Source organism: Mytilus californianus, unplaced genomic scaffold, assembly GCF_021869535.1.
Source record: "Mytilus californianus isolate M0D057914Y unplaced genomic scaffold, xbMytCali1.0.p SCAF_3, whole genome shotgun sequence".
NCBI lineage: Eukaryota > Metazoa > Mollusca > Bivalvia > Mytilida > Mytilidae > Mytilus > Mytilus californianus.
The window spans coordinates 13253346-13269381 of NW_026262679.1; the positions used below are offsets into that span (position 1 = coordinate 13253346).

A 16036-nucleotide genomic window follows, 5' to 3' on the forward strand; every position below is an offset into this window, starting at 1 on the left:
CTTATTTCTACTTATAGTACATTGACATTCCAGACCTTGAAGTACATTGACATACCAGACCTTGTAGTAAATTGACATACCAGACCTTGAAGTACATTGACATACAGTAAGGTGTTGATATGGTGTTTTGTCTACCTAATCATACCAACGTCGTAGTAAATTAACATACTAGACATTTTATATATGTCAGAGTACATACCGGACTGTGTACATTGACATACCAGACCTTTTAGTACATGGACAAATCAGACCTTGTAGAACATTGACACACCAGACCTTGTAGAACATTGACAAACCAGAAAGGTGTTTATATGGTGTTTTGTCAACCTGATCATTCAATACCTTGTAGTACATTGACATACCAGATCTTTCAGTAAATTGACATGCCAGACCATTTAAAAAATTCTGTGAAAAACAAAAGTTTAGACAAAATTTATTGAAATAGATATCAAGTGATCAAGCAGATTGACTCAACTTGTGGCACATGTAGTAAGTTTTTACCAAACATTATTAAGTAATGCTGAACTTTGAAAAAATGAGAGTACAGTGTTTCTTTCCACATTTCACTAACTTCCAGTTTTTATTAGGCTAAATTCGTTTCAATAACTTATTTCTGCTATAGCTTTTGCAGTCTATTTTCATTTGCGTATTTAGACATAATACCAATTCACCTAGATGGAGCAAAATCCCTTGAAATACCTCATTTTTAGACAAATTTTTGTTGGTTAGGTTCTATCAAAAGGGTCTTACATATGTTTTTGGTAACATTGGTTACATAGGTGCAAAATCCATAAAGATCCCCTTTCAAAACAATGACATTTGAAACTAATCTAATGCACCTTTGGTATATATGCAGCAAGATATCAATTCACATGTGAAACTGGTGACAGACCATGAACCTACACAATAAATATCAACATGATAGACTTCTAATTCAATCTCTTCAATCACTATACACAATTTGAGGTAAAAAAAAATTAAATGTTGAAGCCTACTAAATTCAAAATGAAGCAATATAAAAATACACTTGATAACTAATTCAATTTCGGACAGTACAACAGGTATACTGATATGGCTTTGAGGAGATACAAAAAACCTTTGCTTTGACATAAAACATATGCCTCCCCTCCTTTTTTCTTTCTAAGCAACAAAGGGTAGTAACTATTGTCAAACAAAATTATCTGATCTGCAGAAAATTTGTCAAGTTATTTCCATTTCATCAAATCATATCTAACTATGGGAGATTTTGAATGTACAAACTTCCACAATATGTAGATATGACTAAGACCATCATTTGCTATCTGAATCCCCCAAAAAATTAATCTGATAAAAAAATAAGTATAGATGTGCACAACTAAACATGGTTTGAAGCAAATCTGTCAAGTTTGGTTCAATTCCTATTTAATCTGTGGGAGATTTTGCAATAACCAATGTACGTCATATGTGGGGCAGACATATTGTTTTTGTCCTACATACTATACCAGAATCTATAGAGATAATGGTACCATAGTGATGAAGTAAGACAGTGACAGAGATCACAAACCCATAAGGACAATAACAACAGTCTAAGACAAACCAGCATACAACAGTCAAAACAAACTTTTATCAAGTGCTCTGAATGCCATTTTCATAATGAAATACATGATGCCCACCATGTTAAGTATAGCTTAACAATGACGTCCACTGAATTCAATGTAAGGCTCTATAATAAAACAATGTATAGTTTTATAAAAGTATATATTTTGATATAACTGATATGTCTACTACACAACCATTGGGATAAAACAATTATAAAAATATAACGGTTACATTTGATTGCATTTCAACAAAACCTCAGGTTAAAAATAAAACAGGTCAAATAGTGCATCATAATAGTACAACAATCTGGTTTATATTTAATTCTTATTTCAATGTATGTATTTTAACAAAATTAACCTGGCAAAGTGTTATGAATTTACTGACCATCATAATTAAATAGCTACTTAGCAGTTGATAAAAAGCACCGTGGGCAAAAATAAGCAAATTACTACTATATAAAAGGTCAAAGTTGTTAATAATCAAGCAAGCTTCCATCATCATAAAGAAAAAGAAAATAGTTTTATCATGTGTCTTGCTTAATTTTGACAATGACTGATTTTCTTTCCATTCAAAACATTTGTAATCAATTTCATTAAATTTCAAGTTGTTAATAATGAGTATCTAACGATGGAAAGGAAGAAAACTGTCAATTTATCAGAAATGAATGGTCATGGTGATAATACTGGTAAGAGATTCAACATTTTGTCAATTAAAACAACCCGTATTTATGTTACTATATTAATGTGGTGACATGACCCTTACTGCCTTTGACAAGATTCAGAGCAATGAAACATTTACACTTAGTATAAGCACTCATTTTATGTCTATATTGGGCAACAATTAAAAAATTGTTCTAAGTCTCAAGTGAAAAATAATAGTAAATCAAAGCACCGAAACTTTTAAGAAAAAAGTTAATTTAAATAAAGGCACTTGTAACAACATTTTTGGTAAAAATTATATATTAAAAACATTTTCAAAACAGTATAAATGTAAATGAGTCATTCAGTTACATATAAATCATACATTGCAAGCTTATAGAGATATTAATATTAAACAGTTTGTTTTGATGATATATATGTATCAAATACCTGTTATTATAAATAGATATATAAGTATCAAATACCTGTTTTTATAAATAGATATATAGTACAAAAGAGACATTAGAAAGATGTATTAACAAGAAATATAAAGTAAGTATTTGCGTAGTCAATGTTTAACACTAGTATTAGCACACAGAGGATAAAATATAACAACATATAGAAGCAGTAATAGTTAATATTTCTTACTTTCCAAAATAAAACCTTAAAAGTAGATCTGGGGTATGTAGATCAATCAGACATTCACCCATAACCAAAACACTATATTGTTTATATTTAATTATATCTATGACAATGCTATTCATATTCTTTTCAACAAACTTTTAAAATATAATTGCATTGTGCATGGGTGCTGATTTGATAGAAAAACAAAAGCTGATAGATTTTTTTTATGTTGTCTCCTTTAAATTGAAACGAAAATAAGTGAATGAGATAAAGGAGCAACTTTCTTTTAATTTATCTTCCTTATTCAACAAACAGCACTATTTGTCATTTAAAAAAAAACAGACAACAAGAAAAGGGAATGAATACACTTTTAATCTATATTTCTTTTAATTTCTTGCTGACTTTAAAATCTGATTAAAAATAGAACTATTTATAAATAAAATATCTGAACAGGATGAGATCAAGCAATAGCTACACTAGACAAGAATAGTGGAATGTATGATTAATACTGTGTAGTGATATGTTGATATAATGATTGGTGACTATTGCATTTATGTGAATTGTGCATAATATAAAGTATTGCTCACATTGGAAGGCAGAACTTTATTTTTTATGCAAAATGATTCAATATAGGCAACATTGTTTGAAAATTTGGTGATGGGGTTATTTTTCAGAAGTTGTCACAAATTTCAATGATAACTAAAATTATAGTTTTATGCGTGTATTGAAGCCTTTTTAAACTAATTAAAACTTTTTAAATCCAAATTAAACACTAAGGAAACTTCCAACAATCCATCAAATCTGGAATCAGGACAATAACTATTACCTATAGACCAACATATTAATAAATATATATAGAGGAATATATGTGTTTATTATCTTTCCCATTGATAATGATTTTTTCACATAACTGTTAAATTAGTAACACTCCATATTATAATAATGAGCAACACAAGATATAGTTCAACATAAAGGTAGATCAGCAATATTCCTCCATACTTCTCAGTTCTATGATGTTATACAGAGCCTGTTGGACATCTTCATCCATATGACCCTGAATGAAACACACACATTTATCAATTTAGAAATCTTTAGATTTAGTAAGGGCATGTATACACACCGTATTTTGAAGCCTAACCATTCAACAATTTTCAACCCTGTCTAAATAATCATTATATTTCTATTGAGTATGTAATTAAATAAACAATTGCGCCATGAGCGCATGATACGCCCATCGTCTTGTGTGTGAATTTTTATGCAATAAGCATAAATAGTTTCTGACATACGGCGTGACATGCGAAAACCCCCTTTTTTTTTTTACAAAAAACTCAATATCTATAAAATAAAATTTTGAATCAAAACCAAAAAGTATACAGATCTTAAGATTAATATAACTAAGAAGTGTGTAAAATTTTAAGCAATAATCATAAATCGTTTTTGAGATACGGCGCGACATGTGAAAACACCCCTTTTCAAAAAAAAAATCAATATCTCAAAAATAAAATTTTGAATCAAAACCAAAAAGTATACAGATCTTTAGATTAATATAACTAAGAAGTGTGTAAAATTTTAAGCAATAATCATAAATCATTTTTGATATATGGCGCGACATGTGAAAAACCCCTCCCCCTTTTTTTTTACAAAATACTCAATAACACAAAAATAAAATTTTGAATCAAAACCAAAAAGTATACAGATCTTAAGGTTAATATAACTAAGAAGTGTGTAAAGTTTTAAGCAATAATCATAAACAGTTTTTGAGATAGGGCGCGACATGTGAAAAACCCCTCCCCCTTTTTAACAAAATACTCAATAACTCAAAAATAAAATTTTGAATCATCACCAAAAAGTATACAGATCTTAAGATTAATATAACTAAGAAGTGTGTAAAGTTTTAAGCAATAATCATAAATTGTTTTTGAGATACGGCGCGACATGTGAAAAAAAACACACACCTGTTTTAGTTACTAAGTCCCGTAACTCAAAAAGTTTTAATCTTATTTTCACCAAAAAGTATACAGATCGTTTAACCATCATAAGAAACAACTATGTTAAGTTTCATGAAATTTGGATAATTCATTCTCAAGTTACGGTGCGACATGTTTACGCCGGACAGACAGACGGACAGACGGACAGACAGACGGACGGATGCCGGACATTTGTATAACATAATACGTCCCGTCAAAAATTTGACGGGCGTATAAAAACTGCTTAAACACAAATGACCTACATTTCACTTTTCAAAACCTGATACACATGAATACTCCACCCACTGACCCCCTATTTTGATGTGTATGCTCCTGACGCTGACCAGTTAAAAGGTCAACTTTGCTCCTGTTGTCTGTTATTTGATTGCTCTCTGATCTAGGTACATACACTAAGGTCATCATGAGGCAGTGTGTTTGTTCTTTTTATAGCACACATGATATAAGATCAGGGTTATAATGAGATTACTGGTTGTCTACAGGTGCATGTTTTGAAAGACATTCACTTTTTAGAAGATGGCCTGGCAGCCAGTAGAATCCAAGTTTAAAACTGGATAACCACACAATACAAAATATTAGAAATTGTAGGATTACAAAGTATAACCCTACCCTCCAAACCCATAATTTATATTCATAATTTTATAGCATTAAAGAACTCAGACATAATACACATTTTTTTGGTATGGCTTTAGTTGAATATGTTTGCTAAATTTTTATTGATCACTGACTGATTCTCACAAAGTATCTAACATCTTACCTGTACAGCACTGATGAGATGTGTTCTGTAAGTATTGACAATATCCATGTGACGTCTGTCTGTCTCCTGTAAATATAGTACGTGTGGTTAGACTCTGGATTATCTACTCAAGCTAGAAAGCACTTCAAATATGTGTTAGGGATGTAAAAACAGTGGAAAATATTCTATGTTTCAGTAACACTACTTTGTAAGTGATGTTAAAACAATGGAATGTCTCCAATGTTTCAGTAACACTGCTTTGTAAGTGATGTTAAAACAATGGAATGTCTCCAATGTTTCAGTAACACTGCTTTGTAAGTGATGTTAAAACAATGGAATGTCTCCAATGTTTCAGTAACACTGCTTTGTAAGTGATGTTAAAACAATGGAATGTCTCCAATGTTTCAGTAACACTGCTTTGAAAGTGATGTTAAAACAATGGAATGTCTCCAATGTTTCAGTAACACTGCTTTGTAAGTGATGTTAAAACAATGGAATGTCTCCAATGTTTCAGTAACACTGCTTTGTAAGTGATGTTAAAACAATGGAATGTCTCCAATATTTCAGTAACACTGCTTTGTAAGTGATGTTAAAACAATGGAATGTCTCCAATGTTTCAGTAAGACTGCTTTGTAAGTGATGTTAAAACAATGGAATGTCTCCAATGTTTCAGTAAGACTGCTTTGTAAGTGATGTTAAAACAATGGAATGTCTCCAATGTTTCAGTAACACTGCTTTGTAAGTGATGTTAAAACAATGGAATGTCTCCAATGTTTCAGTAACACTGCCAACTTTTCATTAAGATGAAGTTCTAAGATATAAAATTTCCAACTCTTATATGTCAATGTAAGGTGTGTTATAAGTAAGTGTTACTGAAACAATGAACAGCTCTTACTAAGGGTTAAGGTTTATGTTACTAAATCAATCAATATCTTTAGCTATTTATTTAAATCATTTGCAAGGAGTTAGTTGTAAATAAATATAGAATTAAATTAAATTTTGTTAGACAAAAGGAAAGAATAATATATAAAGCAATGCTTCTAGACAAAAAATAATAATGGACTTGACCAACATTTATCGTTTCCATTCTCAATTTTACATTATATAAATTCCCTAAATAAAAACCTCCTCTTTGTTTTCCTTATGGAAAGCATACCAAGCAAGCTGACATATTGTTGTTTTAACACATTACTAGTGATCATTATTTCATTTTGTGGTAGTAAAATGTATTCAGTAAGTAAAAATAAAAGATAAATACATGAAACAGATACATTGTTTAAGTCTGGATTTCTCTGAAAGATTTACACTATTAAATTTGTCATTTCAAGTAGATTTGTAAATATACTGCATCAGACTTCATAAATCTTCATACAAAATTTCAAGTCATTTCATGAAACGATTAATAGCTTACATCCAAATATCGACCCAATATTTTTAATCCCTCTAAAAAGCCAAAAATGCATTCTCAATGGTTTCTAGACGAGACAATCTAAATGCCAGCTTCATCAGAAAAAAAGTGTGTGTGCGTAATATATATTACAGATTTGGTAAAAGTTATATAGTTATATAGCTATAAGTTTATGTTTAATATATGTAAGGTATAGCTACAAAAAATAATCCTTAATTAAATGGAAATGTGTTTATATTATCAGTATACAAATACATGGCATTATAAATAAAAGCAGTAGAGCAAAGACAATATGTACAAACTGCTATGTGTGAATTGTAGTGTTATCTACGTGTGCATCTACTTGTTGCTACGACAACATTGTGTACCTGTCTACCAAATGTGCTACAAGAGTTCTCACACAATAATATACCTGAATAATACATCTTGTAAAATTTTTGAAGTAAATTTTCCTTGAACACATGGTGGGTAAACAATAATAAACACACAACTTTTTACACAAACAATTCACACATGTACAGTTTGTTGACTAGAAACCTACGGCAAGTTGTTGTTGAAGTCGACTGACTTGGACTTGTAAAGATTTGATCTGTTTCTCTTTATCTGTGTTAGCATCTGTATCATGCTTAACACGTAAGGAAGCTTCCTTTTTTAATTTTTCTAACGTTTTTCCTAATTCACCCCTATTCCTCTCTAACTTTTCTTCCAAAAGTGCATTGTTTTTGGATAATTCCTTAATTGTCATTTCCAGTTGATCTTTTTCATATGATAACATTTCATTTTCTTGTTTTAATTCTTCAGTTTCTTCCTCGGCTAATGGATTTTGTTCTTTAACACTGGCTGTCTGAACTTCTAGGAATTCTGTTTCTAATTTTTCTTTGTCAGCAAGGAGTTCTGAGTAATCTTGTTCTAATTGATTATAATCCTGCTGTAGACCCTCATGTTGTTGTGTTAGCTGATCAAACTCCTCCTGTGCCGTCTCAAAATCCTGCGTCATTTGTTCATTATCAGTCTGTAGCTGATTACATTGCTCCTGCATGCTCTGAACCTCTTCAAGGACTATTTCATGATCATGTTTCAGTCGTTCATTTTCTGTCTGTAATTCTTGACACTGATCTTTAAATTTGTCTCTCTCCTCCACGATTTTAGCCATTTCACTTGCCTTAGCTGGTACATTCATCGATCCAAGTTTCCGTTCCAAATCATCCTTTTCACCCTGAACAATTTTGAATTTCTCTTGAATGTCTTCTAATTCCTGAACAAGTTTTTCCAAATCATCATGCATAGCATTACCTTCAGACAATAGGAATTCATTCTCTTTAACAATTTCTTCCTTTTCCCTAGCTAACTTTTCCATTTCATTATATTGTTGGTCTTTCTCTATTAACAATTGATCATACATATCCTGAAGATTGTCACCTGCCTGCACTAACTTTTCATAAGTTGACTGCAGAGTCTCTAAATCTTGTCGTAACATATTATTTTGTTCTTTCAATTGATCATAGTCTGTCCGTAACTCATTAATTTCAGATTTGTCATTCGAAATTTCCAACTGAATACCACTACTAGAAACCGGAAGTTCATTATTTACTGTAACTGATCTGTCTTCTGCATGCTGTAAAAAGATATGGTATATTTCAAGAAAGTTTGACATTCAACTTATTGTTCAATATATATGCTTTATTTTGATTACCGGTAAACTGTTGTTGAAACAACAATATACAGATATAATAAAAAAATAATAATACTCAATAAATGGAAATTTCATGGAGAAGTTCTTTTTTTTTAACTTTCATACATAACAAACTAAGCTAGGTGATTCTGAATCATTTTGTTAATTACCAAATGACCCAGTTTCACATTAACCTTCACAACACTCACAGATATTCCCACTTACAAATATTAATCTTCTAAGGCTTAAAGTTAATTAAAACAAAAACTTAACCATAATCATAAAGGTCAGAGATTGAATCTTTCGATTTTATTCTAGGACACATTTACTGACAAAATATCATCTCTTGCAGTTGTTCAAATTTTGATTTTATCACTAAACTGAACCATTTCAGAGTAAAAATTCACCCAAATAAGAACAAATTTTTGTATGGAGATGCCTTTCTATCTAATGTGTTTCCACTGATAAGATATCATCTAGTTTTGTATGGACATGCCGTTCTAATTTGTCCCAATGAAAAGATATTACCTCTCTGAATTGTATTTGTTTACATCATTTGGACATTATCAACTTTAACTGTCCTCATTGAACCAATGCACAAAAGGCCACAGAATCATTTCATTCTTTCTCCAAATCTAATGTGCACAAAGGACACAGAATCGTTTCATTCTTTCTCCAAATCTAATGTGCACAAAGGAACAGATAAAATATTATCTCCCAAACTCTGGTGATCAGGATAAATGGCTGTATTTGAATGTTGGTTAGTTCAAAGCTTAAATTCTAGGTAGATTCCATTGGATTTTAAAAATTATATTACATTGGGAATTCTTCATTTAATTCTATAGAGTATTCAAGGTAAAGATACAGTAATTGGGTGATTTCACAGACTTTTATTACATTTTGCTTACATATTCCTTACATTAAACTACTCATTTTTCTTTTTCTCAAATGCATTCCAAATGTATTTTTCTCTAAAATATTATCGGTTGACTATTCTTAAAATAGACTCATATTTGTATAGAATGTACATCAAATTGGTTAAAAGTGATTTAAAATCATATCATTGTATATCTTATTTCTCAAAAACTAATTCATAGATTTTTCTTAAAACTAGATAAGTAATCATAGGGTCATCAATTCCCCTTCAGATGAATCAACCTTCTATTCTTATTTTTTCATTAGCAATTTAATTTCAAAATATCCAAGCTAAATGTAAAATCTTACAAAATTTGTATGATCCCCCATTTACTTAATCTTTACCAGAATATTATCCAATCAAATTTGTCCTTTCATATACTTACAACATGTTTATCAGTTCCATTAGACACTTTACCCTTGACAGAACTATAAATATTGTTAAATATGGTCTCTAATTCTTGTCCTTTCTCTGCTAACTGTTCTGACTGTGAACTATTGGTGATAATTAACCTTACATCTGACACAAAACTGTCCAAAGAAGAGTATTTCCCACTGTTCAGATTGTCCTGTAATAATATATACATGTCTATACTTTTTAAAAACAGAAAATATAATTAAACTATCTACTATGAACCTATCTCCTACAAATCATATTGTCAATCAATATACAATATTTTGGTGTATACCTGATGATTTCTTACCTTTTCATCATATTTTTTATTGGTTTGCCAACTAGCTGACAATGTGTCATTGATAAATATGCAAATGAATGGACAACAGAAACTACATCACAAAATCAATAAATGTGGATAGTGTCCACATGTGGACACAGATGATGCCCCCGCTTGCATATCATACAGTTATAAATGGACATAACTGAAGAACAGTAAAAGTGACGCTACCCAAATTTGAACATGATCTGAGTTTTGTGGTAATAAGCATTGTGTGTAAGTCTCATAACATTTGGTTGAGGCTAACTTAAGTAGAGAACAGAAACTAAAAATTCAGCAATTTTTCTATTTGTAAACACGCATACGGTAACTCTAGAACGGTTGTGTATAAGTTTTATAACATTTGGTTGAGACAAAGTAAAAAATTCAGCAATTTTTATGTTTATAAAGGGACATAACTCAAGAATGGTAAAAGTGTCGCCACCAAATTCCGTACTCAATCTGTATTATGTAGTAATAAGCATTGTGTATAAGTTTCATAACATTTGGTTGAGGCAAACTAAAGTTAGAAAATGGAAACAAAAAATTTGTACTTGATCTTAGTTTTGTGGTAATGAATATTGTGTATAGGTTTCATAATGTTTGGTTGGGGCAAACTTAAGTTACAGAATGGAAACTAAAAATTTTGCAATCTTTCGATTTATAAAGGGGCATAACTCAATAATGGTTAAAGTGACACTACCCAAATTCAACTTGATCTGTGTTTTATCAGTGGAAGTCAAAATTAAACATTGCATTGTATAAAGCATTGATTGTAGTTGATTCAACTATAATCATGGACAAAGGAAGATAACTCCAATTTTAAAAATTACTTGATATTTAGAAGAAAATAAAAATTTTGCAATTTTTCCATTTATAAAGGGGCATAACTCTAGAACAGTTAAAGTGACGCCACCAAAATTCAAACTTGATCTGTGTTTTGTGGTAATAAGCATTGTGTATAAGTTTCATAACATTTGGTTGAGGCAAACTTAAGTTAGAGAACGGAAACTAAAATTTTGCAATTTTTCCATTTATAAAGGGGCATAACTCTAGAACGGTTAAAGTGACGCCACCAAAATTCAAACTTGATCTGTGTTTTGTGGTAATAAGAATTGTGTATAAGTTTCATAACATTTGGTTGAGGCAAACTCAAGTTGGAGAACGGAAACCAATTTTGGGACATACAGACGGACCTACGTACGTACGGACAGACGGACAAGGGTCAAACTTAATGCCCCCAAAGCTACGGCGGGGGCATAAAAATGCAGAATTTTTATCTACATTTCTTTATTGTATAATAACAAATGTTGGACATTTTGAATTACTTAAGTGTGAAAAAAAACCAAAGGGAGATAACAAGAGAGCTTTTGAAACACTTGTTCTGTTTAGAAATCAATATTGCTCAAGAATAATTGATAGAATGAGGAGACTTTACCTTAAATTTAACTGAGCAATATTTGTTTCAACACATGAAATTTTTTTAAATTGATAATATGTTAATTGAAATAAGAGTTGAACACTTTCAAGAAAAGGCATTTCAAATACATGAATAGTTTCTGATTTTAAATTATAAAAACTGAGTCATCTTTAAGAAATACTTGATCTATACTATCATATAATGTAATTACCTGAACAACCTTAAGATCTAAGTCTGACTGGTTGTCATGGTTACAGAATGGTTCTACTGTATTCTGAAAAATGTAAAATGCTTATAGCTACAAATATAGCAAGAGTGCATATGCTGAAATGTCTAGCCTGTTTTTCATTTTGAGTCTGTAATATGAAAGTTTTACTACAAGTATCACATAAACTTAACATTATCAATGTTCTATAAAAATGAGGTAACGGTCTGATGAATCATGCCAGACAGACATGTACACCTTACAATCATTCCATAAACCAAATATAGTGGTCCTATGGCTAATAGTACCTAAGAAACAGATCAAACCACAAAATCTTAACATCGACCAAAGAACCATGAAAATGATGTCAAGGTCATATGAACCCTGCCAGAGAGACATGTACACCATACAATCATTCCATACACCAGATATAGTTGACCTTTTGCTTATAGTATCTGATAAACTGACAAAATTAAGAAAACTTATCATTGACCAATGAACCATGAAAATGAGGTCAAGGTCATATGAACCCTGCAGACAGATGTGTTCACACTACAATTGTTCCATACACCAAATATACTTGACCTATTGCTTATAATATCTGAGAAATAGACCAAACCCCCAAAACTAAACATTCATAGTTCACCTTACAATAATTACATACACCAAATATAGTAGACCTATTGCTTATTGTATCTGAGAATTGGACCAAGAAAACTTAACCTTGTTCACTGATCCATGAAATGAGATCAAGGTCAAGTGAAAACTGTCTGACAGACATGAGGACCTTGCAAGGCACGCACATACCAAATATAGTTTTCCTATTACTCATAATAAGAGAGAAATTAACATTACAAAAAACCTTCACTTTTTTTTCAAGTATTCACTGAACCCTGAAAATGAGGTCAAAGACAATGGACATATGACAGACTGAAACTTCATAACATAAGGCATCTATATACAAAGTATGAAGCATCCAGGTATTCTACCTTCTGGAATACTAAGCTTTTAAGTAATTAGTTAACGCTGCCGCTGCATCACTATCCCTATGTCATGCTTTCTGCGACTTCTATTCTGCGACAGAAGTCGCATACGAGACAAAAATGTGATTGAAATAATTAAAGAATTATTTTCTTTAAACAACATTTTAAAATTTCTGCCATTGTAATACTGATCCTTTAAAGCTTGTTTACACCAACATGATTATTATTGAACTGAACATTTAAAATGTAATTTCAGTTATACACAAAATGAAACATAGCTGTACCTTATACTTAGGTGACATCAGTTCATCTAAGATGGCAGAACAGGCTTTACATTCATCTGTACTGTTGGTCATTTTATACATTGCCTAGAAAAAAAAACTTTTGTTTTACACAGGCAATCATGAAATGAAAATGGAGAGTATATGGAAGTTCCTGTGCCATTTATCTTTATCAAACATTTTTGTTTGATTGTATGGTTATATGTTTTAGTTTTCCTAGTTTTTTTTGGTTATGATTTGGTGTTTTTTTAATTATTCATCAATGTGACTGGTAGTAGTTTCAATTTAGGAGTGACAATTTACCCTTTCCTGTAAAGATTAACCACTTGTTAATGTAGGTCGTATATGTAAAAATAAGGTGATATGGTATGATGGCCAATTAGACAACTATTGACCAGAAACCGAGGACAAGGATGTAAACAATTATATGGGGGCCTTCAACAATATCTAAAATCCATACAGTATAATGAACAATAAATGACAAAATGTGAGACAATTAAAAGAGAAAAGCAATGTGTTTGTATTTAAAGTTTAAGGATTTATTATATGTAAGCACTACTAACTACTTGTTCCTGTAGATCATCTCTGTGTTTCTGTAACTGGGATAATTGATGACTCATCACTTCCATTTTCTGAACCATTTCCTGGTCGCCAGTGGATGTACCATCTTTATTCTAAAATACAAAAAAATGTTGAGAAATGTTTATAGGAATATTATTTACCAGTATTTTTGTATGATGTCAAAAATATATGCAAAAAGGAAAAAAAAATTCTTTTATGGCGACATTCTTCTTAAATAAATAATAGTAAAATATTTGTTCTTCCTAAAATGAAGATTGTTAAAAGAAAATGCTCTTTTTTATGGAAAGCCATTCTGTTTGTTTTTAATTTTTTTTTTATGTTGAACAGTAAAAGCTTGTCATACAAAACTATATACTGTTAAAAACTTTCTTAAATCTTGATTTACCCTATTGGTGGTTACACCCTTTTCCTTAAATCTTAATATGTTCATCGTCTTCAAATAAAGAGGTTTAAAGGCTGACTACCTCAGTGTCGATTATACTATAAAGGAATTAATAATTACTCAAACATTTTATATCAGCTGAGTTCCTGTATCACATAAACTTAACATTATCAATGTTGTATAAAATTCCCCTATTATAAAGTTGAAAAAGTACTGATAACAATTCTTAACTGAATCCATGCTTACATTCAATGAAACAAACATGCTTATTGTTTCCAGTTACGCTATATTCAATGGTCATTCAAAAATAAAATTAGCAAACCAAACAATCGCACAAGTAATGTTAAAGTACAAGAAAAAATGTAAGTATGATTCACAAACCAGGTAATATGGCCACATCTAGTATGATTTGACATAGAGATTTCATAAACAACAGTATATTATTTTGTGTAGTCCATGTCAAATATACACAAGAAAATTTGTCATGATTTTTATAAAATCTGACAATCTGGAAATAAGACTAGGATTATGATAGCAAGTAATGACTCGTATTGTTTCAAGCCATAAAACAAAGGCATTACAGTTATTCAAAAGAACTACTTAAGAAACTTCCTGGAAATATTAATATGAACATCTATAAACAAATATTTCTACAATATTTTTTTTTATATATTTACAGTTGTCATGCACACAATAACAACAACTGACTATCAATGATATGGAACCTTATTCCCAGTGCCACTGAAGTACTACATGTATCTCTCTAGTAATACTCACCAATTTATAAACCATCAAAGCAAAATAAACTCAATAAAGAGAAAAATGGCTAAATTCCCACAGACGAAAAATGCAAATTAACAGAAATACTAAAATTCCAAACTTTTTTTTTAAACATTTTTTTTTATTACTGCATTAAAAACTACATAAGCCAAGTAATAAATTTAATTCACATCAACCTTACTATTCAAGAAATTCTATTTAAATCAAAACATGGAACGAGTGAAAATTTTGTTGTTACATGCAATGTAGGATAAATTGCAACTAGATGTAATCATGCAAAATGCAAAAAGTATGAAGATGTACTAAAAACCTTTCACATGATGGCTGTAAAAAGATTAATCAATTTATGTTAGTAAACCTTTCATTTTAAGTTTCTGTAAAATACATTATTCCAAATAATTAAGATGCAAATTGGCAAATCATTTTTAGTTTTTGTTAAAAGATGATTCCAACAAAAATTAGAATAAACTTGCATTTATAAATGATCATATCAAACTTATGTTAATGATGTCTGAATGATATAAAACATATTTGTGCAATTCTTTTAAATGAAATAAAGCAATATGTACACAGTGTGATATGTAAAATGAGAAGGAAAATCTTAAAGTCATTTAAAAACAGTGAAAGACAAAACAAAAACATTAGCAAACAAAGTCGGTTAAAATATTGCTATCCAACTGAAAACATCAAAATTTAGGTGTTGTGGTTTTATTCACTGCATGTAATAACATTTTATACATCCTTCAGAAGCACATATTTATGCACATGTATAATTTCTCCATCTAAAATACAAATCTAATCCAAAAACTTGAATGATAACTGGAGCCTAAGATTCAGGTCATAGAAATATGACATATGTGGGACAGACAATTACCTCTCATCAACCAACCAACAAACCAACAAATGTAATGAGAAATAGACACCATTCTGAAAAACTGACCAATAGAACATGAAAATGAGGTCAAGGCCATATAAAAATTACTGGTTGAAAAGGTGATTCTATGAAATACCTCCATACAAATTTGTTCGTCCTAACTAAAAGTAAGAATAAAAAATTGAGGTTATTTGCAAATTGTAAATACCACTGTCACTTTAAAAGTAATGTTTCTCCTGAAACAAAGAACTGGTCATTAC

The 16036-nt window shown here is 30.4% G+C and overlaps 1 protein-coding gene across 2 annotated transcripts in view; it reads right to left on the reverse strand.

Annotated features, from left to right (window-relative positions):
• Positions 1-1720: 1720 nt before the first annotated feature.
• LOC127732950 (ankyrin repeat domain-containing protein 24-like) overlaps positions 1721-16036 on the reverse strand; it is a 39920-nt gene continuing 25604 nt past the window's right edge. For both annotated transcript variants that reach the window (XM_052242172.1, XM_052242170.1), the window contains 7 exons: positions 13722-13832; positions 13162-13245; positions 11901-11963; positions 9943-10125; positions 7511-8584; positions 5583-5648; positions 1721-3894 (listed from right to left, as the gene is read on the reverse strand). In XM_052242172.1, coding sequence (XP_052098132.1) covers positions 3820-3894; positions 5583-5648; positions 7511-8584; positions 9943-10125; positions 11901-11963; positions 13162-13245; positions 13722-13832 — 1656 coding nt within the window. In that variant the 3' untranslated portion in view covers positions 1721-3819. The remainder of the gene's footprint in view (positions 3895-5582; positions 5649-7510; positions 8585-9942; positions 10126-11900; positions 11964-13161; positions 13246-13721; positions 13833-16036) is intronic.